The sequence below is a fragment of the Dermacentor silvarum genome, chromosome 11, assembly GCF_013339745.2.
Source record: "Dermacentor silvarum isolate Dsil-2018 chromosome 11, BIME_Dsil_1.4, whole genome shotgun sequence".
Lineage (NCBI taxonomy): Eukaryota > Metazoa > Arthropoda > Arachnida > Ixodida > Ixodidae > Dermacentor > Dermacentor silvarum.
In genome coordinates, this window is record NC_051164.1 from 94847484 (window position 1) to 94871571 (window position 24088).

Here is a 24088-nt window from a genome sequence, read left to right on the forward strand (position 1 = left end):
GCAACCCGTCCGAATGGTGTACCCCTAATGACAGGCCGATCTGCTTCCACTGCTGTTGCATCGGCCACGTCGCTCGTCACTGCCGCAATCGATGGCCACCTCCTCCTCGGACATACGCCGCCGCTTATCCCCGCACCTTTGGACCTTCTGTTCCCTATGCCTCCCGCCCCGAACCCACTGTCGCTGATGCCCCTGCTCCGAACCTTCGCTACAGCCGCTCGCCTACACCTCGACGCCACCAGTTTCGTTTGCCCCAACCCTGTCGATTTTCGTCGCCGCCTATCGCCTCCCGGATGCCGCCGGAAAACTAGACACTGCAGCTTCTGGAGGTGAAGCTGCGTTGTCGACCCTGCCCTCAAATCCTCTGCTCACGTTGCCTACGAACCAAAACCTTCTTGACATTGACGTCGGCGGCTATCCTGTCACTGCACTGATCGATACAGGGGCCCATATTTCAATTATGAATGCTGCCTTCCGACGACGACTCAGAAAGCTCCTCACCCCAGCGTCGGCACGCGTTGTCCGCGTCGCGGATGGCGGTACTGTCCCTATCGTCGGCATGTGTACGGCACGTGTCAGCATCACCGGCCGCCACACTCCTGTCCTCTTCACCGTGCTTGCTCATTGCCCCCACGACCTAATTCTCGGACTCGATTTTCTTTCTGCACATTCTGCTCTTATTGACTGCTCTGCCAGTACCCTTCGCCTTGAGTTGCCGATTCTCGCAGAACCTCCTGATGAACCTCAGTGCCACTTACGCCCCAAAGGCTTTATTCGCCTACCACCAAAGTCAATAGTCTATATTGAACTGTTGTCTTCCCCACCTGTTCCTGATGGCGAGTACCTCGTCACTCCTCTGCTCGACATTCCACTACAGTATGACGTCACCGTGCCTCACAGTATTCTTACTATTACTAATAACTGCACTCGCATGCCTATCTTCCACTTTGGATTGGCAAAACAAATTCTCCCGCAAGGTATTGGCCTTGCCAACGTTGACTGCCTCGGCGACCATCAAGTGGCAGCTTTATCAACCGATGGTTCTTCCGAGCTTGGCGTGCCCCTCGCGCCAGCTTCAGGCACCGATCCCAACATAAAGAAAATGGTTGCGGCGGACCTGTCCTCTACTCAGGCTGAAGACCTTTCCAAAGTGTTATCGGCCTACAGAGATATTTTCGACTTCGACGATCGCCCTTTAGGCCAGACGCTCGTGGTCAAGCATCGGATTCCTACTGGGGATGCTACGCCTATTCACCGACGACCATATCGCGTTTCTGGGCCGGAACGCCGAGTAATTCAAAATGAAGTGACCGAAATGCTAGATAAAGACATCATTGAGCCTTCTTCGAGTCCCTGGGCATCACCTGTGGTGTTGGTTAAGAAGGACGGCACGTGGCGCTTCTGTGTAGACTACCGCCATTTGAACAAAATTACTAAGAAGGACGTCTACCCGCTCCCACGAATCGACGACGCCCTTGACTGCCTTCACGGTTCCAGCTATTTCTCTTCTATTGATCTTCACTCTGGATACTGGCAGATTGCTGTCGACGACATGGACAGAGAAAAAAACGCGTTCGTAACACCTGATGGCCTATACCAATTTAAAGTAATGCCGTTTGGGTTATGCAATGCCCCGGCCACCTTTGAGCGTATGATGGACTCCTTGCTCCAAGGTTTTAAATGGTCCACGTGTCTCTGTTACCTCGACGACGTCATCGTCTTCTCGCCGACGTTCGACTGTCACCTTGAGTGTCTAACAGCTATACTTGATGTATTTTGAAAGGCGAAGCTGCAACTCAACTCGTTCAAATGTCGTTTTGGCCGCCGCCAAATTACTGTTCTGGGCCATCTCGTCGACGCTTCCGGTGTGCAGCCTGATCCCAACAAAACTCGCGCCGTCCGAGACTTTCCGGTTCCGAAGACAGCAACAGACGTTCGCATTAGTTGGGCTATGCTCGTACTTTCATCGTTTTGTTCAGGATTTCGCGGCAATTGCTAGACCCCTTCACTAATCTTCTGAGGAAAGGCGTACAATTTTCGTGGGGTACTTCAGAAGCCACCGCCTTCTCTCGTCTCGTCACTCTTCTCACCTCACCGCCCATTCTCGCCCACTTCGACCCTGATGCCCCTACAGAATTGCGTACAGATGCCAGCGGTCATGGTGTAGGTGCCGTCTTAGCCCAGCGTCAGCGTGGCCAGGATCGCGTTATTGCTTACGCAAGCCGCCTCCTATCACCATCGGATAGCAACTATTCCATTACGGAAAGAGAATGCCTTGCTGTTGTTTGGGCAGTTGCGAAGTTCTGCCCTTACCTTTACAGTCGCCCTTTCTCTGTCGTCACTGACCATCATGCTCTCTGCTGGCTCTCATCGCTAAAAGATCCTACAGGCCGGCTTGGTCGATGGGCTTTGAGGCTACAAGAATTTTCATATTCCGTGGTGTACAAGCCTGGCCGCCTGCACCAAGACGCTGACAGCTTGTCGCGTTACCCTGTTGACGACTCTGACTCCTCCAATACTGACAGTGCTGCTTCCGTTTTCTCAGTATCCCAGCTCCTTCATTTCGCCGACGAGCAACGTCGTGATGCCTACACCAGAGCGCTCATCGACCGTTTGGAACACTCTCCGGCCGATACTACTCTATGCCTCTTCGTACTCCGCGACGGTACTCTATACCGTTGTAACCTTCATCCGGACGGCTCCGAGTTCCTACTTGTAGTCCCTAAACACCTCCGCTCAACCGTTCTAGAAGAGCTTCACGACGCCCCAACGGCAGCACACCTCGGCGTCTCTCGAACCTATGACCGAGTACGTCGCCGTTTTTTCTGGCCGGGCCTTGCCCGTTCCGTACGGCATTACGTCGCCGCTTGTGAACTTTGCCAACGACGCAAGAAGCCTTCCCAGCTCCCCGCTGGTTACCTGCAGACGCTCGACATCCCTGCCGAGCCCTTCCATCGTGTTGGCTTAGACCTTCTCGGCCCCTTTCCGGAATCTACATCAGGAAACAAGTGGATTGCCGTCGCTGCGGACTACGCGACCCGCTACGCCGTAACACGCGCTCTTCCAACCAGTTGCGCTACTGACGTCGCGGACTTCCTCCTACACTATATCATTTTGATGCATGGTGCTCCGCATCAAATGCTCACCGACCAGTGGCCGTACGTTCTTGTCCAAAGTCATTGACGACATCATGCGTGCCTGCTCAATACAGCACAAAATTACCACCTCCTACCACCCACAAACGAACGGCCTCACTGAGCGTTTGAACCGCACGCTTACAGACATGCTATCGAAGTACGTTTCCGCCGACCACCGTGACTGGGACCTGGCTCTACCTTACATTACCTTTGCATACAACTCTCCCCGTCTCGAAACTGCTGGCTTTTCCCCGTTTTACCTCTTGTATGGCCGAGAACCGACGCTACCACTAGACACTGTGCTTCCGTTCCCCACAGCTTCAACTAGCGATTATGCCCGTGATGCAATCGCCTGTGCTGACCATGCTCGCCAACTTGCGCGTGCTCGTCTGCAAGTGTCTCAAGAAAAACAGAAACAACGCTACCACCTCCGTCACCGTGATGTGCATTTTGCGCCCGGCACCCTCGTGTTGCTTTGGTCACCATCGCGTAAAGTTGGCCTTTGTGAAAAACTGCTCTCCTGTTACACAGGCCCATATCGCGTGCTCCGCCAAGTGACCGATGTCACCTATGAAATCGTTCTAGCCACGCCCACTACGTCCTCCGCTGTGACAACCAGTGATATTGTCCACGTCGCCCGGCTCAAACCCTACACATCTCCAAGCACCTTGGATATTTAACAGCACCGTGACGGCGCTTTTGCCGCTGGGGGGGTAGTATTACGATAGCATCGAAAGATGTTGAAGAGACGAGCCGCCGCGCGAAAGACGATGAAGTGTGTTTGTGCTCTTGGTGCGAGCGATTATGGGCCTGGCTGTCTGGCTTCAGTGTAAATAGCCTGTAAATAGCTCTTTTGTCTGTGTCCTTCCACACGTAACATTCGATTATGAAAATTGTAATCCCGATTACAGTTCCTGCTAAGTACGGTTTGAACGCGTCAACCTAAGAAACAGCAGAGATACGCAGAAATGCCGCTGCACACTGATTATTCATGTCACGAATGCAGTGGAATGCATTTGCAGAATTTCAAGCTCGCAAGTAAGTAGAGAAAGTTAGTTTGATAACAAGTAGGACTTGGCCCTCAGTTCCCAAGATATTATAATTCTTATTGAGGACCGAATCTTGTATAATATGCTTTAATTATGCATAATTGACCTTATTTAATAATTAACAGCCTCAGCAGCCGTTCAGTGCGTCAACATGCGCAAGCAGTTCTGTTAGCTGTGACACCGCAATGACAGTGACAGCTTTAAAGGATTTTGCAGCATGCCCATAAGCACACTATGGCATATCTACAGCGACTATGACCCATTTTTCAGTAACTAGTGCGTTTTCTTCAGCCTTTATCGCATATAAGGCAAGAAAACTACAGCTATCGTCACAGTAGACAATTCTACGCCAACTCGTAGACCGCAAGCAAGCATCTTCAATATCCCCTTCAAAGTCAGCACACCACTTTCCCCAAGTCAACATTTCCTACATAATCTTGAGGCTCATGTCACAGCTTGTCTGATCTGGTTTCAGAGATCTCGTCTCCAGCAACATCTTGTCCCGCTTTAACATATTTCTCTTTTGTTAGTGGCTTTGAAATATACGAAGGTAGGTTGGAGAAATCTTTGGGCACACTCCCTTCCACAAGATTCCACTACACCTAGCGATTTTGACTTATTGCCCAGTTGACAAAGTGGGTCTTAAGATGTCCTCGGGGTGAGAATGCACATCGCACACTCGCGATTTGTCCGACAGCCTTTTGTCCAGATGGGGAATGGCGCGATCCCATGCACCGTAGAGAGCCGGATCACACAGAGCCCAGAACCGCATCGATGATTTGTTTGTCCTATAACTGCTTGTGCAGCCGGGCACAAAACATGCCCGCATTGCATGCATCTAAAAATCAACACTCGATCGAAAACAGCATATTGTGTACGCCTTCTCCCGCACTTGTTTGCGCACGCTTGATGAAACTTGCTGGAGCATGCTGCGACTGTAGCACCACTCACCACCGCAGCTTGCGGCAGTGCCGCGCAACAGCTCTTGAGTTTGAAAACTGAAGCAGCTTCGATAAACGTTGACCTGGATGAACCTTGTACCGACAAAGGTGGCTCCCATCAATGTCGCACCTTCAAAGTCAATTTGCCAATTGCACATTGCACGCTTCACTCAATGAGGGCCAGTTAGTGTCCTGCTTCACCCAGTGATACTCGTCATGTTAAAGTCAAATGACAAACTTTCCTCCAGGCATTTCCAGAGCCCATGGCTCCATAAAAACAACAGAAATGGTAGTACAGCTTCATCACTTGGTCTGGCTTACTCTTGCTCCATGATGGCAACGGTGATTTAAATAAGCCTGACAGTGGCAGTGGACCTGCCACACTGCAACCACATGGCAAACATTAAAAACAGAACATGTATGTGATCGTTTCCCAATAGTGTCCATGGCATAGCACAGATGCGAAGTTTTATTACTTCGAATGTTCAGCAGTCGCCTCCAACCCCAGCGATCAAGAAATTCAAGGAGTGCATTTATTTTGAAGAAGTTTTAAGGCCCCTTGAAACTTCTTTTTCTCCATGCTCAAGGGTTTTTAGATTTCAAGGAAGTGTATGAACCCGGTGTGACAATGATTGGTTTCCATTGTCCCACCTTCATTTAGGTGAGTAGAATGATATAATCAAGGTGCCATTAATATCAATAAAGTGGAAAGCAAACGCTAGTGTCGTGTGCATGAAGTGTCGAATTAGTTCGTAGTGGTAAAATGGTACGACAGATGGCAAAGAGCAAAGGGTCACGCACGCGGTGCACGCAATCTCTCCGACACTTCAGAAACTCCACATAGAAAGCTGCACTGGCAGTATGACCTACAGGTACAAATTCTTGGAGCACAATTCCATGCCAGTCAAAAGACACAATCAACATGACTGACTTTTGTGTCGTTCTTCCTTGCTTCTGTGGACTTTCTTGTATCTCCAGAGTTGTGCAAGGTATTGTATTAATTGCTTTGAACTTGGGGGTGATAATGCCCATTTTTCTTGGGCTTTCCATGTGCAAAGATGCGCCAAACAATTGCAAACTAAAACACAAGGACCTGGGAGATAATGCCGGTCACTCAGACTGTTGCACCTTTTCCTTCACTTAACAGCTTGAGCCCCCTCCATCTCGCTCGCTCCCTTGGCTAATATAAAAGCACCACATCTGCAACTATTTCATCTAAATATTCATTTCCAACCCTATGAACTGACAGTTGGCGGGGGCATTCAAAGCCTAGAACAAAAATGTTTTGAGCAGCACTACCAGGTAAATATCCAGAGCATGTGGCATAAGCTTTTTAAAACAAGATACCCAGGCAAGCATGGTTAATTCTCAGCACATATCATGCATTTATGCAAAGTCATTTTTTTTTCTCTTTATTTCCTCTCCCAAGTCAGTTTAATTTCAAGTTCAATCAAGGAAAGACGCATGTGTTGCCAAAATTCATCCTTTTGTTACCTGAATTGAGAGGCAACCAAAAACAACCACGACGAACAGTAATGGTGCGAAACGCAGTCACACAAGGTAAATAGAATAGGGTGAAGTTAGTAAACTTTCTTTTAACTATTACGCAGATATGACAGTCCATTCTCAGCAAACTGAAAACTGAAGTAGATAACTCGAGCACTGTTGAAATGTACTATTGTTGTAATGAGTTCTCAAGTGTTCAAACACACTATGAGCACAACAATTCAAGGGTAAGGTCACATACTTAGTCTTAATCCCAAAGAACAAAATTCAGTAAATCCACCAGATATTTCTTTCAAGCTCTCCGAGAGTTCCCATAGCAGCGGACAACATGATGCTAAGTTTGGACCAAATAAGTAGTCTTCAATCCGTATTACCATACCAGCCCTTCCTGTCCTGCTCACCCATCAAAAAAAATAAAAATTAATAAAAATGAATGACCTGCACGCTGATGTCCCGAGAACAAGCAACAGAACGTATATACAGATCAAATTGACCAATCGTGTGCGGCTCGATGGAACGGACCGCCTCCGTTCCATTTTGGGAACGCGTACAAGATCGCACCCCTAGTTGATGAGCGGTGCACAGCCTTCCTCTCAACCACCCAAGATTAGCCAGGGAAAATGCAACATCCCACCTGAAATAACCTTGGCCACTACAGGAAGGCTTTCAGCGAGACTCCAACCAGCACAGCACGAACACCACGACAGCATGCTCGCGAGTTCTTCAAGAATCCTATCGATCATGATGACTTTCAGGCAAGACTTAAAGTCTGAGCACCACAGAAGAAGGGAGGCCAAGGGCACACCGCACAGCGCAGCACGTCTGCTGCCCAACTGCTCGCCAGTAGACAATGGCAAAGACCACTTTGCCGTTGCTGTCTTCTCAGCAAAGCCAAGAAAGACAGGAAATGCGATAGAGGCGTTTTACATCAGCTGCTAAGCTTTGTTCCAGATTTTCGGTGCACTACTGCAAAGACCAGCCAAGGGAACTGGTTCTGGCAAACAGTCAGGTACAGCCACATTATGATGTTTGTATGAATGCAGAGTTCAGGAACTACCCAATCGTTGAAAGAAGGAAACAGGAATGAAATGAATCACAAGGGTCATATTGCATAAGAGGTCATGAAACAGTACAGTCATATAACCCTTTCCAATGAAAGCAGCTACAGCTTTTGCAGTACTGCACAGAACTGTTTAGCAAAAGCTTGGATGGCCCTTGGCATGTGACAGACATGCTAGTGACGTGAAAGAACAAGGGGACATGAAGAAGTGACAGGGGTGAGAAAAAACTTGCACAGAAGCAAAAAATGGCTTCTGAACTTGCAAACAGTTAGAGAGTGCTGTGAACTGTGACTGACAAACTAGAGGACAGAAGAAACGCAGCAACGGCAGTAAAACAGAAAGACCTAAACCATGAGGTCTTGTGACACGTCACATGACTGCAACAAAATGTTTCAAGAAAGAAAGACAAAAAAAAGATTGCCCGAAGTAACAAAAAAAAAAGAAAACCGCCAGAACAGCTGTGAACACTCGCGGTTACAGCTGATGGTGCACGGCGTTTGACAGCTAGATGGCTGCCTAGCTGCCATCCACAAAAGGTCCGCAAATTCGAGGTTAAAATGCGTCACAATGACGTCAATGCCGCATCACTGCTGCAATAAAAAAAGCTGGAAAACTAGTAGAGGGTGCGAGAACTTACGTATGAGGTCATGGAAGATGTCGAAGTGGGTGTCTCCAGGGGGAATGCTGTAGTTGGCGTTGAGGATGCGGAGCTTGGACGAGTCCGGGAACGGGTGCTCGCGGAAGCACAGGAGAAACAGGACGCAGCCCAGGGCCTATCAAAAGAGGTACACACACAATGAGCACACGTCGGCAAGCATATGGTTTCAAGCACAGCGCTTTCAACAACAGGTGCAGTACCCTCGACAAAAACTACTCAGTTTCACAGCTCCCTAGCACTGCACACTGGGGCGCACAGTTAAAGGAAACACGCAGTTATTAGTAGTCTGTCATAGATTATCCCTACAATATGGATTCAAGGCCAACGAACAAATTTTTGTCTTACATAAGTGTACGCCCAGTTCATTACAGTGGACTCCTTTTAAACGGAACCTCAAGGGACTAGGTAAATTGGTTCCGTTTATAAGGAGTTCCAATTACTGAGAGACAAAGCTGAATACACTTGCATGAATACAAAAAAACCAACCAACCACGAGGATGGCGTTCAGTTTAAGCAGCAGTTCCGTTTAAGTGATTTCCGTTCAACGAGATTACACTGTATAACAAAGGTTCTTTACCAATAAACATGAATAAATGTTCCAGTTTATTGGCTTTCATAACTGATTATGTGTTCAATTCAACAGTGGATCCAACGGTACGCAACACCCCAACTCCTGCAGCAGTTGCTTCACCTCTCAAGCTTGCTCAAGTCCCAGATTTGGCCTCCTATAGAACTGACGCTAATTTGACCTTATGATGACGCACCTCCGAATGTTATCTTCAAGCGCAGCAAGCTACTGCTACAGCAGCCCTCTGCTCTTTCGTTTGTCAAGCATGCCACTTTTGGTCTGTCACAGCCCATCAAGCCGAGTGGCCACGTCTACATGCTGCACTGCCTCTTGAGGCGGAACCATCTACATGTCATTGCAGCAAAGCCATTAAGTTCGGGGAAGCAACTTCTGTCCAAGCGAGCGTGTAACTTTGGTGATCAACAACAGCACAATATAACCAATATTAATTGGGAACATAATGACACTAAGTCCCAGGAGGAAGAAACATAGTAGCTTGGACTTGAGAGACAAGTTATTAAAGAAATAAGCCTCTAGAGCAAGGTTTTTCACAGCAGGAAATTTGGGAAAGCACGTTGAGGAATAATGAGCTCAAAAGAATGCTTTCTCAAACTACAGTTCACATCTACGGAGCTTCACCACTACAGATTTGACAGAGACTGACTGAGACAAGGTTTTAACGTTCCGAAGCAATACATGAGCTATGATTGATTGACTTAAAACATGTTTTATTGCTGCTTTTGAGCAAGTACATATATAGCTGAGATGGCTGCATGATCTATGAGAGACGCCGTAGTAGAGGGGGGGGGGCTCTGGATTAAATTTGGCTGTGTATGCAAGCATTTTTTGGCATACCAAACTTATATGTATAAATCCACCATGAGAACATTTGATGGCAAGGCGACAAAGAAATATCAGAGCCCCCTCCCCTCGTGCATCTTTCAACATCCCCAGTGCAGTTTTGTAAAGTAAACCCTCCCAATTTAGAGTAAAAACCCGCTAACTCGAAGTTGAAAAAAATCTGAAAAAATTGCGATATAAGCGAAATCATGAGAATAGAAGCCTACACAGACCGCATGAAGCCTTTCAAAAATGCCGCCAGTAATATTCTCGGTCACTTTCCCATGCATCGGCACTGGCCGCGACAGTGTCTATGCACAATGGTGTTACTGGCACTATGCCAAGACCACATGCATGGCAAAGAGTCGAGACGATTGATCTTAATGCAATATATGAAGCCAGCCATCCGAGCATAACCTCTTCCAGGCATCCAAAAAGCAGATGCTGCTGCTTTCTGCATCATAATGAATTCCAGACAATTTCACTTGGACAACTGCAACTGAACTGTGGGAGAGCGCAATAGCGGATGCCCACGCATGAAGCGGCATGAGGCAAGTGTCCTTTTTAAGCCCCAATCTCGCTGAAACGCTGTGGGCTCGCACACTGGTTTCTTTTGGGCGCAGCACGTGGGCTGACAATGCCTGCTCCAAAAGTGCCTATCATCCTTGCTCAGGGTCACGATTAATACGCCGTGACCACATTGATGCGTCACTGACAGCGTCCTAAATAAGAAGGGAAAAAAACAAGGACTATGACTCCCAGCTCACCACTGCTGTGTGAGGCCACAACAAATTGGCAACAAGCTGCATAGTAAGTGCGCGCAAGCGGTGATAGACCTAAAGAAGCGGTCAAGATAAGTGGGGCAGAGCGGCCCGGCACGGCGTCTGGCTCGGCTAGCAAGCTGTCACCGGGTGAAAAGCAAATTCAAGCGACGCTGTCGACGCTGCCCTGTTTCCTTTTCCCTAGTGTTTTCGATGTCGAGATTTTCAGATATCCCGAGTACTGCGTAAAAACTGTTTGAGATAAGAGGTGAAAACCACATGGGTTCACACCATGGCCAGAACAAAATTTTTACTTGACCGATATTTTGCTACCAGAGTTCGAGTTAACTAAGGCTTACTGTAACTACAAAAAAAATCTATGTAGACAAACAAGGAGCAAAGGTGAGAATGACGAGGCGCTCACCCAAATGTCCATGGCCTCGTTGATCGGGTAGTTGTTGTACGTGTCCAACACTTCCGGCGGCCGGTACATCGGAGTCGTGTTCTTGCACATCTGTCACAAGCAAAAGCAGGCACAAAATAGTGACATCTAATACAAGGAACCCTTCCATTGAACATCCAATGCCTAAAAGTGGTGTCCACGTGGTTTCAACTAAGCCGTCAAAACGTACGCAGAACATGCTGGATAACGTGTACCACATTTCTTGTCCACCAAATGAAAAAAGATCAATGTAAAAACAATAGCAAAGTAACCGACACACAGTTCTACTCATCGACATATTTGACGTTACGTGCATGCTTCATTAAGGAGAAATGAAAAAGTAAATACAGCTCTGTTCAAATATGCTTGAAATATAGCAGTATATCAACAGTCCCAGAATTCAGTCAGAGTCTAATATGGAGCCCCACTCTGTGACAATATTTCTCAGATGTTGTGGTTGACAAAAGCACCATATGATGGTGTTACCAGCGCTGCCGCTGTGGATATCTTCAGTGTTTCGGCATTAAACAAACTGTAAGAAGTCTTGCATACAGTAAAACCCTCTAATGCCCAGCTGGAGCAGTTGGTTGAGACACCAATCACTGCTGAGGACACGGACGGACGCTTGGGCATTAGGAACATTCAACATTAGGAATGATGGAGCACCGCAAGAGACATGAGCGAAAGAAAGACACAAGACACACACACACAGTGCCTGTGCATTTTTTAATGTCTCCGCTTATTTCATGTCTTTGCACTGTTCCACTGCTGGGGGAGCTAATGTGGCAACAACACATGACAAATACAGTCACTGACTGCACAGCCATTGGCCCCGTTAACTCATGGGGTGCCTCTCGCCGGCTAATGTACAAGGACAACTAAAATTTTGGGACACTTTACAGCATGCAGTTCAATAACTCAGACATCCCCTGCACAACCACATGCTAATCCAGCCATCAAGTCGAGCAGAAAGTCTGATATTTTTGCTTTGATACATCCACAGCACCTCCTCAAGAGGAAAAAAAAAAAAAAAAAGAATTAGCAAAGCCTAGTCGATCCAGTAGTCGCCAACCATGCCCAACCCACAGGACAAACCAAGCCAAGCCTTTAATTGTAAAGGCTGCATTTGTGGTTTGTCATGCAATTGCGTGTGTTCAGTATTAAAATGTTGTGCATCCATGTCTACTTCCTTGTCTTGCTTTCACAGTTCTTTCTTTCCATGTTGGGCTGCCTAGTTGTAATAAAGTGCGCCCTATGCGCATGTCAAAACCGCTAAGCGACCGTGAAAAAGGTGCACCGAAGAAATGTGCCCTCACAATTGTGAATCACAATAATTACATGAAAAATTTATTTCAGGACCACACACCGTATGTAAAACACCAATCAAAATGTGTGTAGACACTAGTGATTGATCGCAAACATCTAAGACCTGTAGCAGCGAGAAATCAAGTGCCACGTACGGAAGTGCACACAATGACAAATATGGTTCAATAATTGAAAAAGAGGTGCCTTTCAGCACACTAGCCAAAGTAGCGGTCCCACAGCAATTTGTACTTTACTGATAGATTTTTTTGCACCGGCTCTGATTATTCAGACAGCACCACTGCATTTTCCATAGACACTGGCGGATACAGAAAAAGAGGGGGAGGGCTCCTGGGCACCTTTTTAGACATACTTGTATACTTAGCGCTGACAAAACTGAATATACCGCTCCCTACCCCCCCCCCCCCCCTTCCAGGCTATCTTGGATCAGCTCCTTAGCATAGACCCAATGTGTAATGATGGCGTGAACATAATCTGCACACGCATTGTCGCAAACACAGCAGTTGTAAAAAAAAAGTTAACCACCATTCAGGCTGTTGCCCTAACCTTCATTTTTCTTGGCGAAGAGATTTCTTTACTTTTAGAATGCCATATGATCGCTACCAAGAAATTTTTGTAAACTCCACACCAAACTGCAACTTTTACCACAGAATCCTAATGAAGTGGTGCTGGTTAGGCCTAGTGGCACATGGCCATGACAAAAAGTCGGCACCGGGCGGTCAACAGTGTGGCGAGCGGCAAGCTGTCATGGAATGCTCACTGTCTATATTTTCATACCACAGACCTCTTTAACAAATGCCCGTGAAAATCATGCGCACGGTCTAAACATAGCAGCCGCAGTGGCGGAGGTCTACGGGCAATCCACTGAAAACCACCGCAAAGTCTCCCGCTATGCTCCCACAGCTTCGAACGAACAAGGTCATAGGTGTCGCACATTCTGTGATGACGTGCATCAGGCGAACACGACGGGCGCCTACAGCCACGCCCATTGCATTAGTTCGACGAAGCCAACGCAGAGCAAAATTAAGCAATTTCTTCGTACTGCTGGCATTGTAAAAAGCAAAGAAATACATTTTCATCGCTGAAGCTTATTTTTTTTTTTTTTGTCTGCCTGATTATTCGGAGCAAGTGCATATTAGCGCAGGTGAGGCGCAATACCCCGTGATAAACAACAATTTGGCGCAAATGGCACACTACTTCCAACACTGGCTCCTTCGTGTGTTAAATAGTAGCTACATCTTTCCAGCCAGCTCCTTTGATTGCTATTATAAACTTTTGCCCCTCATAACCATCAAGAAGCTTCAAGTGGCACATATTCTACCATCCATGTCTGCGTCAACAAGGGTGGCGATTAAGTGAGGGATGTGCCCAACACACTAACTGTTGCAAGAAAATGCACAATCGTTTGGCTATCAGAGCGCAGTCTACCTCTGTCCGAGTTGCCAGGATATAAAGATTTAATGCGTGCACTCTCTGTACTTGCATGTGCCTGTAGCAACCGCATGATAATGGTCGAAATACGGACTGACGAGGTCGCAGGCAATCGTACGTGCCCGTAGCAACGCGTTGCCCAGCTTCTTTGGCCATTCGTGGAATTCAGAATTCAGGCAATCCTCATTGAGTCCAAATTATTGGCTGGTGACTGCACCCACATAACCTGCTCACAGAGACTCTGTAAACAAAGCTGGAGGTCTCTATAAAAAACTACTGCTACGATAAAAGGATTCAGTTGACGAGTAACGGCATTTCCTGCACTCACCTCATCTTCGACCAGGCTCCGCTGGATGGCCGTCCAGTAGCTGTCGGGCTTATAGGATTTTGTTGTTGAGCTGCCAAAGTCGCAGAGCTTGATGGTGCCCTTAGAACTCAGCAAGAGGTTTTCAATCTGGGACACACAACGGCAGAAACACATGTTAAAACACAGTGACATTTGGCTTCTCAAATTTATAAAACAAATGGTAAACTTTTCAGAGGTTTCAGGTTTTCTGGAGATGACAAGCACAATATTAACTGAACGATAGCTTGGCAGATGTCTACAAACCCTAGCCCCAGGCTATAAGGGACATATACTGGATGTTTTTCGAATAAACACCGACTGCAAAATAATAATTTTTAATGTGAATTGCAGGCATTAATGATGAGTGTTAGGTTATACTGGTGCAATAGATTAGTGCTGCAAAATGTCTAAACCATCACATTTACTGAGAACTATAGGACTGCAGAACAAGTGGATACTCACTCGTACGTACCCACCAATGTTTTCGTAGGCCATGTACTCACTCGCTCTCATACGCGCTCACACTCGTCAGCACTCAATCGCGCTCTTACTCGCACCCGCTCATATACTCATGCACGTTAATGGTCACTTCCGTTTACGCTTACAGACATGCACTCACACCTAGGGTGTGAGTGTGAGTGCACTATTAAATCATATCACCTCAGAATCTCCAGCTGCAAAAATTTTTTTGAATCCTTGAAACACAAGCGAAGTTAGACGCAGTTATTGGACCGATCCGGAGATTTCTGTCTCCTTTGATTTCTACTAGCGTGCTGGAAGCTACACAGGGGAGGCGGCAAGAGGGCGCAAGAGGTTGAATGCGAAAAGGTTTGTGGGGGCACTCTGTGGTGGCTGCAGTATCTACGCTACGCTGCAATGAGCAACTGCAATGTTTAGACTGGCAATGCAAAGATGAAATGGCTTTTCTGCTTTTTTTTTTTTTTTGATATTGCAGACATATATATTTCTCAAGTGTTTAACTCAAATGACCAATAATTGTATTATTGAGAATGTTCTCGAGATCACGAAATCAGCCAATAGCTGCAATGCGTCCAGCTGCTTGCAATGCTGCTGCATGACCGCATTGCAGAAGCGAGAGCAAGCGATTTTTCCCTGTTGTTGACACGAGATTGCAAATTCCCTGCTGCATGCAGTGCAATAATATTTCCCATAAAATTCAAAGCATGTGCACCCCCCCCCCCCTCCTCAAGCAAGTCTAAATTACCGGCATAGTGAGGGGGGGATGCTATCCCGGAACAGCCTCAAAATTCAAGATGGCAACTGCAAAATTCTCCTGCCAGAAAAAAAAGAAAAAGAAAAAAGTGCAGTGGGCATGAATTTAAAATTTAAGTTAACATGACCTTGATTAAGCCAAAGATTTGTTAGTGTGGTTTGTCACTCTCAAAACCATCGAAAGAAGTGCAGAAACAGTGCAACGTGACATGAGCATTGGTAATGCATCTTCTATTCCAGGCAAAAGGATGTCCACTTGAGTAAAGTGACACGTAATGTTCACTTTATTAAAAACCATGTCTACAGTGAAACATTTAGCACTAACGAGAGTTCCGATACAAATCAAGCTCAGCTGCAGTGCATGGCTACCGAGGGCGGACAGCAAACAGCAGCTCGACCATGCTCGCATCGCAGCTGGCGGCACCGCAAATAGCATGTTTTTTCTTTTTGTGTGAAGTTATTGCGAGGAGAGGGTGTTGCGGCAGCAACGGTAACAACACATTGCTGCTTGGGAGCGTCAGCGGTTCATTCTGAAGCGCCATCTGCTACAGATTCAAAGTGAAACAGAAAAGACCTAGCGAGTGATCAGCGGCAGTGAAGCTGCCGGCAACCACTCCTATGTGGCTGTGTCGCATGGATATTCTCTGTACTGTGTGACAGGCTGTTCTCGCTGCCCCCCCCTAAAAAGAAAAAAGCCACGAAAAACTTATTTTTGTGGACTGGATGTGGCTGGCCAGTGTTGTCTGGGTGCGGTGCGTCATAAGGGCGTTTCACGAACTGGCACAGAAATTTGAAATTTGCAGTGAAGTTGGGGGGGCTTTTGCACGGGTGGGGGCGCTTGCTCGGAATTTTACGGTAGCTTGTATGTTCACAGGAGTCTCGCTAACAGATTGGCATCGTTTTCTTACAAAGGTCAAAAAAGTGTTTCAAGGCATCTTTTACATGATAAGGAGACAGAATTTTTCAGAAATCAGAAAAGCGATAAACTGATTGCATTGATTTTTTCCGGTTTCTTTTCTTATTTTTGTTTCCTGTTGCACATGAACATTTCCCTTTGGCATTCGCGCTTTCTGCAATAAACATTCAGTTGCGAGTCAGCACTGTCCGTGCGTGCTTCTCCGTCATTTTATCTGTCCTTGCACTGAAAAAAATCTTTTGAGGAATCGCGACCAACTAGACCAACTTAAGGTTCCTTTATATGCATTTGAGACACTGCTTTTGCACCGCAAGGCCAACGTGCTGACCTTGAGGTCTCGGTGTATGATGGGCGGGCTCTGTGAGTGCATGTGGCAGACGGCACTGCACGTCTGGTAAAAGATCTGCAGCACCTGCCCAAGGCTGAGGTCTGTTGTCCGCTGTTGAAGGACATCCACCAGGGGACCACCTGCAGCATCAACACAAAGTAGAGAACTTTGTCAGGACAATTTTTCAAAGCTGTAATGCGTGCAGGAGGACCACGCAGCACTGCAAAAGTATAGAAATCACCATCAGCACCACACTCCTGAAAGTCTACGTAATGGGGAAATACTACTTCGAAACAAGGTCAAAAGGTCAGGATCAGAAAGAGAAGGACAGGAGGAGATATGAAGTGATTGCTCATCTGTCCTTTCCAAGTGACTATCATTGTTAGTTCTTTCTTGTCCTGTCTCTTTCTTTCTTGGCATTGCTTGTAGAAGCACGCACTAAATATTCCATTGTACGGCACCAACACACCGATCGCAGTCGCACGGAATTTGTGATGCAAAACAGGATCAAAAAGTCTGGATGAGAAAGGACCAAACAAGGACGGGACCAGACTTCCACTGTTCTCGAATCTGCCCTTTTCAATCCAATGTCCTTGTTCTTTTCCCGACTCCTTTAGGCATTGCTTATAGAGGTAAGGATGAAATACCTCATAAAGCGTCAACATGTGGATCACAGTCACATGCGAAATGAGTGATGCAAGACAGGGTCGAAAGACTAGGATTACAAAGGCAGAGAAGGACAATTTAACTGGTTTCTCATATGTCCTTTTGAACTGATTGTTCCTGTCAGTATTTTTACTGTTGCCCATGAATCGTTGCGGCCCATGATCACATGCCCATGATTTATATTGTGCTCACTGCAATTAGCATAACTTTTTCAGTGCTGAACAACAATGAAATAGTAATTTTTAAAAATTCGGGGGTTTTACGTGCTACTGAAATAGTGTCACCACATTTATGACTAAATGTGCTTCTCTTTTCTAAAAACTGGCACTATAATTAATGACATTTAATTTAGTAACATATTTACAGAAGCAAAGGCAAGACAAACTTTAAAAATGAGGCACAGTGGCCTCTACAATCATTTTATTAAAAAAAAATATCTAACAGCTTATTAATCTGCCATTCTGCAAGTGTTGTCTAACCTTTTTTCCAAGTGTCCTTAGAAAAGAATATGTCTGTCTACAGCTCTCGTAGTCCTTTCAAAGCTACTACTCTGAAAGCCAATGCAAGCAAAAGGTGTGGAGTATGAAAGGCTTCTCACCTGGGCAGAGCTCTGTGAGGAGAAGGTATTCCGATTTCCCATGACCCGACTGGCCTTTCTCAATAGCGGCAGCTGCAATGAAGTCTATCACGTTTGGGTGGCCGGAAAGCTTTTTCTGTGCCAGCTGTCAAGGTCTGCCAGGAAGCAAGTTGCCGAGATAACCCAGCCATGGCCAACAAAGATATAAAAAACTGTGTTCTTTAACAGAGCATTATGTACTCAGTATGTTTTGAGTGCTCATGCAAAATGCACCGAACTGTCTGGTGACTAACTTGAATGAGGCAGCGTAATTGTCACTCTAAATGGAACATTCTTTCTACAGCCCATTTACTATTTCAATCAGCTTTTACAGTAAAAATAATTAAATTCTGGTGTTTCATGTGCTAAGACCATGATCCGATTATGAGATATGCCGTAGTGGGGGTTTCTACCATCTGGGGTTTTTGAATGTGCACCCAAATAGAAGTGCACGAGCGTTTTTGCATTTTGCCCCCATCGAAATGCCATCGTCACAGCTGGGATTAAGCCTGCTGCGATGAGTCAGCAAACACTGCAGCAGGCCTTTTTCCGTAAACCTGCTATACCAGGCCTTTTTGTTCAGAAGTAGAGAATTTGTACTCCTCTCGTCATTTTTGGATTGCCACATTTCATGACGGATTGCTCTTCTGCCATGCATTCTTAGCATGGATTCAGTCATAACTTAAATAGCATGCCACATCACTTTTGCCTGCCTAATAAAGTAAATTTTTTCGATCTTGCAACTTTAACCCTTTAAGTGTTGTGCTCCAGTTATCTCGTTATATTCATATTCAACCGTAGTTACGCAGCCCTCGCAACCAAAATCGCCTAAGCCGAGAACGCAAATTTAGCCAAGGATACAAGGACGTTGACTTCTTGGAGAATGGATCTGCTGGCTTCCTCATCTCCAGCAAACATTCGCTGTAGAGACAGAGGAAAATAAAGCGAAGCGTTAAGTTCAGGGTCATGAACAACAGGAAACAGCTGCATACCATCTGTAATCTAGCACTTCCTTTCAATTTTGACATCTTTTGACACCATCAGGAAGCGGTGAAAAAAAAAAAAGAAGGAAGGGGAGTGACTGCAGGAAGTGCCAAATTGGCTAGCCATGCGAGAACTCGGATGTTCGATCATTACCTTGAGTGCGTATTCCCTGTTCGATGACAAGTCTTGCGCTGCAAATACAAAGCCAAAGCCTCCTGCAAAGATACAACATTGCAAAACGACAGTCAGACAGGCACTCTCGCTGCTAGCGTATCAGTCAAGCAACCAAAGTAACTCCTTTCTTGCATTATATAGCACTAAGAAATGCCCCTTAAAGGAACACTAAAAAGGAAAGGCGAGTGCTGGTAAACTACACTCCAACAACACCGTAAACTACACTCTTATCATGAGAGCAGACTTGGTAACCCAAAAGACATGCAAATATTAAACACGGGTGGTGACGCCCACTTCAAGTTCCCCCGCCAGCTCACTGCGACATCATGGATTATGAAAGCATTTGCTCAGACATAGTTAATTTCCGATTAGTAAATATGGACTACGTATGTTGTTCTAAAGGTGGCAAAAAGTGAAATTAGCAAATTTTTGAGAAATTTTGCAGTGCCACGACCCGAAAAACAAAAAAAAAAAATTTGTGACGTCACTCAAACGTATTGGTGCTGGCATTCTGGCATGAAATTAAAAAAAGTTGAAAGACTTGACCTTCATTTTTTCTTATAGTACTCAACCTCTTAGTGAGAAATGAACAACAACAACAGATTTTTTAAAGAGTAATTTATTAGCCAAAACTCATTTAGTGTATCTTTTCAATGCACCTTTAAGACTGAAAGACACTCGAGAAAAATGACCACTTCTGTCTAAACTATATTCAGTAGCACTGAATTTATGGGCGTCGTGTTGAAAGCAAGCATGTAACTGCCACCATGGACAGTCAAAGCACAAGGACTGTTGAAAAAATGGTTATCTGGCTTTTTTTTTAAAGGCTATCACGCAAAAGAATGTGATAATAGTCAAAACGAAGTGATTTGGCATGAAGGTTATGATCCAAGGATTGCTTGCCCGATCATAAGATACGCACACCAATATGTAGGAAAAGGAAATAGCAACCCGAGCCAAGAACAAACATGCTGATTACACAACAAACTTCGGGCGCCAAAAAGATCACAAGTAAGATTAAGAATAGCATGCAAGATAGACAATGCACGCAAACGACATTGCACACCTAAAGCAGCTTTCAGTTACATGTATTTGAGGAAAGCGTCTTCAAGTATATAATACACAATGGGCATATATTGTAATTACCCATATTATTCTCCAGTCTTTCTGGCACCTGTTATCACTGGCTTGGACAACTTTGCACAACTGTTATCACCAAGACTGGCCACTTCGCATTATGGATGATAAGATGAACTAAAAATGAAAACGAATCGCTGCACAATGCGTTCCAAGAAGTGATAGTAGCTTCTAGATGAAACCAAACCATAAAGTTAGTACTTACAGTTACATCATCCTCTGTTTTCCTGTTTTATCATCATGACTGACGCAAGTCTGCACAAGCACTTTGTTACATAGAGCCCATATTCATTTAAATCTAGGATAATACTCTTTCCTACAAAATATACAACACAAAATTTTGCAGTCGGCCGCTACTTCATGACACACATAGCTGGCAATGCTATAAAGGCCTCTTAGAGACACTTCTCACATTTGAGACCGAAAAACAGTGTGTCCCATCTGTAAGATAAGTATGCGTAGCATGAATAGATGTAACATTGAGCATCATACTTTTTCATGTTGCAAAATATGACCTAGTTATTACACAGAAGGCGTCGCAAATCTGAACCCATTTACCACCGAACAAGCAAAGTGGCGTGTTTCCGCGACCAGCGGCTACAGAGCACGGCTTGAGCTTGTGACCAAAACATAGACCATGGCATACTGGAAGCCCAGTGACGCACAAATAATACGTGATCTGACATAACCTTACAACCACAAGTTGTAGTTGTAATATACAAAGTAGTTATTCAGTAGGAAGTATTGTCATTAAAGAACAACTGCACTGCAAGATGAGTGGAGTGACAATCTTATGATCAAACTACGTAGTAGCTACTGCGGTGTTGCCTGCTAAGTATGAAATAGAGTCCAGAATGAAGCATGAGGCTTGTCAGTCGCAAAAACTTGATGTTGGTGTTGACAATGCATTCATAAATGGGCTTCCGAAATGCTACATCACCTTCGGAGGGGCGGCAGCTGAAAAACGACAAGGAATATTAACCACTCATCATGATTAAGAAAGGTGGCAAACTGGATAGCAGTGGCAGCGTCGAAGCAGCAGCATCGCTAAACCAATATAACAGCCTTTCCGAAAGTAGTTTTTTTTCCCGACATGCCTCTTGCAATTGAGGCCAGTGAATTGCAGGCAGAAAGAAGTGACAAAGAATGGAACGATGGTGATGCAAATGGGACAGCTGGGAGCGAGCGTCTGGTGAAAGAGTGCGCATTTTAAGTGGCGTGCAATTGCAAGAAGAATTTGGGGATAGTAGTTCTTGCTTTTTAGTTAGCTTGCATTTGAAGGAACAATTTTTTCGATGCTGCACATTTTGGGGTCATACTAGAACCAACCAAATTACTGCAGAGAGGGAAAGAGAAGCTATTGATAGAAAGGTCGGTTTTTGCCAGCATACATATAACTACTGACATATTACTCTGAACAGGGAGTGGGAAGAAGCATGAAAGATTCTGAAGGGGTGAGAAGTTTCTGAAGAGAAAGCAAAAACACAAAACTAACAGTGTGGTGTGTCTTAGTAAAATGAAAGCAAAATTGACGATCGTCAACTGCAGTGTCCTCCACCCCCCCCCCTTCCTACTTCATTTATGTTTTTGAGTGGAACATTACAAGTCGTAAAAGTATCTTCACTGTAATTTAGTGCATCACAAATAATTCAACGAAAACAAAGTGAAGCTGGATTGGCGATTGTCAACAGCGTTGTGATTGAGATCAGCCTTTCCACTGGCGCGTTCCTTCTTTGTGTGGATGCGTTGTTTGCTGCAGTGACTACACAATGTTTCCTTGCTTTTGTTTCTTAAACCTTGGGAGCAGGGAGAGTGCAATATGCATCAGACTACACCCATAAATGTAGGGCTTTCCTATCCAGTATTACATAGTATATTCTCTTGTAATTATTTTTGCTAGGCTTTGTAGCGTGCTTTAAAAAGAAAAACCTTGGGCAATCACTGTCTCACCGATGAGAACACGTCAAAGCATTGACGAAACTTCGCAATGGCTTGGCGGGTACCAGATGGATAGGAAATTCCAGATGTGTCGCATTTGAGCGAGCGTTTCGGTTACACTGCAGAAAGCGTGTAAAGCGATCCTTTTGAGCGCCTGTAAAAAATAAAGTGAATACAAAAAAAAGGGAATGCCGGATGCAGACAAACAAATCATTTTTAAAAAAACGCAGAGAAGGCCAGACAACCGCCAGGTGACAGATGAGTGCGTCCCGAGAACTGCTGGAAACGCGCCCGGTGCTTCAGCGAACGCAAACGCACAATTTTAGCGTGATTTCGGAAGCGAATGGCATGCGGAATTAGGCGAACCATTCGATGTCGCCATAGGGACAAGCGCGGAGCTAGCATGCCGATGGTTTGTTCCAACACAAGTTTCGAAACGCATGGAGAAGATCGGTTCTTTACAATGCGTGGGGCGGGATTTACAAAAACAAAAACCTCCCCTCCACTTTCGCGTACTAGGCGCCTGGCACGAGACGCGCGAGCGAACTAACAAATAAAACAAAAGTGGGGAGGGGGGGGGGGGGGGGGGGAAGGCTCCGCTCACGCGTCTGCTGTAGCTCGCGTTTTTCCGAGCGTAATCGAAACTGCTCCCGACCCACCGCTACACTTTTACAAGACCGCTCGCTACTTCGGTTTCTCGCGAGCACAGCCCGCCGTTTCGCCCGCGGCGTCGATGAATCGCCGCGTTTCTTTCTCTTGCTTTTTTTATTTCTTGCCGTCGCGTTCGTGACTCGCTGAGTAGCCACCCGGGAGTAATGAATGGCCAAAAGCGGGAGCCAAAAGCCCCGTGGTCGTTCAGACCAGACGTCGAAGAATCCGAGAGGTCGGGAGAAACGAGGTAACGGAGCGGGTGGTGCGTTGCTGTGGGTTATAAGGCTCGACATACGGGCGCGATCACAGCCGCAAAACACAAACACGACGGAGCGCTTGACAACTAGGCTGCCCCTCCTGGCTGCCTCCCCCAATCCCGAAAAAAACAGCTGCTCGCCCGACGCCACTCGCTCCCGCCGCGGTTGCAGTTTGATACTTATAGCGGGGCGCAGTGACGAGCAATAAAGAACCTCTAGAGACACCGTCAAACGCTAGCCGCGCCTTGGCGTCATGCTAAAGGCTCCGCGGCTTTCACAGCAGCAGCAGCAGAACGTAGCCGGCTATGCGACGGCTAAAGAAACAAAGAAAAGCTGCCGTCTCTGAATGAAAAAAAAGGGACAACGCGAAACGTTGGCGAGTGGTGTAGCAGGACTCTATAGTGACAACAAAAACTCTGTAGTGGCGATGATGGTACGCGAAATCAGGACCCGAAAAGCGTTTTGAACGAGGCGTCGCACTGCTGGACAGACGAGAGCAAACAAAAACTGACCTTCGGCGAGGACCCGTTTGACGCGCAGCTTCTGGTTGCCGAGCTCGACCACCTGGCCGACGAACTCGTGGTCTTCGCCGCGGGCGTTTGCCGAAGACGACGACGAACTGCCGCCGCCGGCGAAGTAGCCCAACGCCGACTTGAAGAGGTCTGTCATGCTTTCTCTCGGCGGCAGCAGTGGACGGGGGCGTGCGACGGCGTCGCCTTGCGCTACTCCCCGCGACGATCTCTCGCAAGACTCCTGGCGCGACGGTGAAGCCGTACGCTTCAGAGCATGTCGCGTCCGTGCTTCTGCTAACGGGTTAGGTTGAAACGGTCTCCGGCGTTAAAACGACGGAGGTTCACATATCGACCGCGGCCCGTGCGACAACGGGGGGGACGCTCCATTCACGGCTGGGCGCCATGTTTGCCCGATGACGTCATGGTTATGACCGCAGTGCTGTAGTCCGCCGCTGCATTGCATCGGGCGCTGCTTTCATAAAAGCAAGCCGTATTTACTAACATTACTTCTCTTCTTACAGCTTTAAATATTTTACTGGTAATTAATTGCTCGAACAATAAGATTTTGTATGCAAAAATACTTAAATTTTTTTTTAGGTTGAGGTTTGTTACC

General features: G+C 46.3%; 1 protein-coding gene across 2 annotated transcripts in view; it reads right to left on the reverse strand.

Annotated features, from left to right (window-relative positions):
• Window positions 1-23881, reverse strand: part of LOC119433068 (cyclin-G-associated kinase-like) — a 72146-nt gene extending 48265 nt beyond the window's left edge. The window contains exons 1-8 of one of the 2 annotated variants that reach the window (XM_037700215.2): window positions 23476-23881; window positions 18960-19021; window positions 18684-18743; window positions 17805-17919; window positions 16541-16680; window positions 14046-14171; window positions 10946-11035; window positions 8332-8467 (exon numbers count right to left, since the gene is read on the reverse strand). In XM_037700215.2, coding sequence (XP_037556143.1) covers window positions 8332-8467; window positions 10946-11035; window positions 14046-14171; window positions 16541-16680; window positions 17805-17919; window positions 18684-18743; window positions 18960-19021; window positions 23476-23632 — 886 coding nt within the window. In that variant the 5' untranslated portion in view covers window positions 23633-23881. Of the gene's footprint in view, window positions 1-7267; window positions 7475-8331; window positions 8468-10945; window positions 11036-14045; window positions 14172-16540; window positions 16681-17804; window positions 17920-18683; window positions 18744-18959; window positions 19022-23475 lie in introns of those variants that run through there. The other variant, XM_049659211.1, reaches the window with a different exon arrangement.
• Window positions 23882-24088: the final 207 nt, after the last annotated feature.